Source organism: Pundamilia nyererei, unplaced genomic scaffold (assembly GCF_000239375.1).
Source record: "Pundamilia nyererei isolate P.nyererei 1_Seehausen unplaced genomic scaffold, PunNye1.0 scaffold00091, whole genome shotgun sequence".
Classification (NCBI taxonomy): Eukaryota; Metazoa; Chordata; class Actinopteri; order Cichliformes; family Cichlidae; genus Pundamilia; species Pundamilia nyererei.
The window spans coordinates 668,889-672,141 of record NW_005187492.1 but is presented as its reverse complement, the minus strand read 5'-3'; the positions used below and the strand labels follow the sequence as shown (position 1 = coordinate 672,141).

Genomic DNA, 3,253 nt, shown 5'->3' with positions numbered 1-3,253 from the left:
AGATAGATAGATAGATAGATAGATAGATAGATAGATAGATAGATAGATAGATAGATAGATAGATAGATAGATAGATAGATAGATAGATAGATAGAACGTTTTCTCAGACTGTTTGCAGATCACTACTGCATGCATAGAAATCTCATTCTAACTGTCAAGCATGGTGGTGGAGCGATCATGATTTGGGCTTGTTTTGCTGCCACAGAACCAGACCATCTAGTCATGAACTCTTTATATTCAGTCCGGCCTTCTGCCTGGCAGCTAAAGCTTGGGCACAATTTGGGTCATGCAACAGGACAGTGATCCCAAGCACAGAAGAAGATCTAAAAGAGAATGGCCCAAAAACAAAAGAACCAAGGTGCTGCAATCAAATGCTGTGGTTGGACCTTAAGAGAGCTGTGCATAAACAAATGCCCATAAACCTCAAAGAACTGAAGCAATGTTGTAATGAAGAGTGTGCCAAAGTTCCTCCACAAGTCCCTTTAGGCCTGTAAAAACTCTCTTTTTCACATGTATGTGTCTCAGGTTTCCATCATAACGGTTCTTTAAAAAAGTAAAAAATGTGTCATGGAAGCTAAATGAAAGTGTGAGAAGTCAAACTGATAGTTGACGCTATAGTGGATGGACCTTTAAATGACTTTATTTTATTTCTCATTCCAGTTTCGATGTCTATTCCATGCATAAAACAGAAGAATCAGTTCACTGTATTCAAATATCCAGACGACATACTCAGCATCTTTAATACTCTTAACACTGAAACTGATTGTCATAAATATACTCACACCTACTGTATCAAGGAAATTAAATAGAGAAATTAGATTTTTTTTCATAGAAATAAATCAGTTTCTCATCCACTTTTGATGATCAAAACACTGACCTACATCCATCTTAAATCATCCTGATTATGCATTTCTCACTATTTTATCTTATATGAAAAAGAGGGACAGTCCTCACGAGCATACAGAAGAGAACAGCGTTACAGGTTTATTTACAAGACTCTGATGCAATGATTGCCTTGTTCCTTCTCCTCTCTGATTCAGTTCAAACACCAATTACAGTGTCAGCTCACTGGAGACTTTAGCATGAGTTGTACTTCTTATTCACACTGAACTGGGGAGAACAAAACAAAACATCATCCGTAAAAGATTATATCCAGTCTGTTAATCTGCATCGGCATCCTTTTCTTGTAATTTCTGATCATGTATATAATGCGTCTGTCTGTCAGCGTGAGCAAGAGATCTCAAAATGCTGCTTGATTTTCAGCTGTTATATGTTTCTTTTAATAAAGGGGGAAAAATCTTCCCTATTATGGTCTTTTAAGGTCCCAAAAAGAAAAATAACCACTAGAGGGTGTAGGTCGCCACTTTCCCACGAGAACATACGGTCAGAATTGTACGTCTGTGTGTGGAGGAGGAGGTGGAGGGCATGTTTGGCACCGCCTACCGCCTGTCAGACTGCGTTCAGGGCGCAACCCCACACTGGAGCCCTTGTAGCTATGGAAACTCGTCGATGGCAACATCCACCAGTCTTTTGTGCCCTCATCCTCCTCTTACCTCTCAGAGGTGCTGAGTGTGTGCAGCTGTAACCGATAAATGATACGCTGCAAGATGGCGATTGCGCGACTCGTAGCCTGTTTTGTGCTTTACAGCAGCCTAGGTGAGTTTTCCGCCGCTTATTCACAAAGCTATTATCATATCGGAGTCGGCGAGGTGCGACTACAGTCAAGTTAAATCCGAGCTGTAGCGGTTCTGTCAGCGCTACGAGCCGACAAGGACGTTTTTTAACGTTAGCTTGACGTGTAAACGGGCTGGGAAATGTCAGGAAAACGTTTTTGTTGTGTTTTGTGGCGTTTTAACAGTCTGCTCATTATCGATTGAAGATTGTATTTGATTGTTTTACGCTTGAGCAAACCTCACATCCGAGCTGGAAAATGACGTAGTTGTCAGAGCACCCTTGACGTTTTGAATTTTTTTTTTACGTGATTTTAAAAACGTGTAACCTAGCCTAGAAATCATACATATTGCACGCTCACTTGTCGACTAATTTCTAAAGAAATTTCCAGAATACAAACAATGCAAACGTTACTTTAGTATAAAAAGACGGCAGCCACATGGTGGAGACCTGTGGTACACAGAAACACGGGCCTGTGAATAATATATATTTAAAATGCTTTGTCTTTTTGGTTGTTGCATATATGTATATGCATCATATACATATGAAGCTGCTTGAATTTCATTTTATTGTAGTTTGACCTCTCCTGATCACGTGGTGATTGATCGATAGTGATGGTGAGTGGGGTGCCATGAGTGAGGCAGGTCGAGGGCAGCGGTGACAAGATGATGTGCAGCAGCAACAGCTAGAGATTTGTGGCGATCAGCTGATGCTGGGTGGTTGCGTCGGCTAATTGGCTGCGGGTGGGTGCACCACTAAGTGTTGAACTTTTCACCCAGGTGCTCTGCAAGCAGTAAATCAAATGACTAAGCGGAGATGACAGGCAGAGGTTCATTTGTTATGCTCTCAAGTTTTGGTTGTAAAAACTCCGAGCTGTGTGTGAATGTAGCTCTCGATTTGGTTTATGTTCTGACCTTGAGCTTTAGGGTGCTGTCATGTTTGAATAATGAAAATGAATCGTTATTCAAACGTTTTGCATTTAGCATATTGTGATTCATGCTGCATATAACTGGAACGCACTGATGTGTAAAGCTGAATTATTTTAAGTTAAGGTAAAAATAGATGCCTTCTTGTGATTCTGATGTGCAGAAAATTGGATGTAATTCTTACATTGTTAATTTTTTTTCCCCTTTATGCTGCAAGAAAATTGAAAAGTTAAAAAAAGAAATGCTATTTCTGAGATTTTACGGACTCGGAAGTGGGCTTTGGACATTATGAATGAGACTTTGCATCAAAAATAAAAATCTGTAATCATTTGCTCATCAGCCACTTTGTTAGGTACAACAGGTAACTCAAATAGCTATTTAGCCAGTCACATGGCACAGTCTATTTATGCATGTAGAAATGGTCAAGACAACATGCTGAAGTTTAAACTGATTGTTGATGGCTGACGGGTTTGTCTGAGTATTTCAGAAACTGTTGATCCACTGGAAATCTCCCATGAAACCCCCTCTGGGGTTTACTATAAAAGATAAGATATCCAGTAAGCAGCAGTTCTCTGGTTGAAAATGCTTTGTTGATGCCAGAGGTCAGAGGAGAATGGCCAAACTGCTTTGAGTTGATAAGAAGATAAATATAAGTA

At 40.0% G+C, this 3,253-nt stretch overlaps 1 protein-coding gene across 1 annotated transcript in view; it reads left to right on the top strand.

Annotated features, from left to right (window-relative positions):
* The first annotated feature begins 1,401 nt into the window (after positions 1-1,401).
* jam3a (junctional adhesion molecule 3a) overlaps positions 1,402-3,253 on the top strand; it is a 12,982-nt gene continuing 11,130 nt past the window's right edge. Inside the window, exon 1 of the mRNA XM_005739319.1 lies at positions 1,402-1,656. Coding sequence (XP_005739376.1) covers positions 1,593-1,656 — 64 coding nt within the window. The 5' untranslated portion in view covers positions 1,402-1,592. The remainder of the gene's footprint in view (positions 1,657-3,253) is intronic.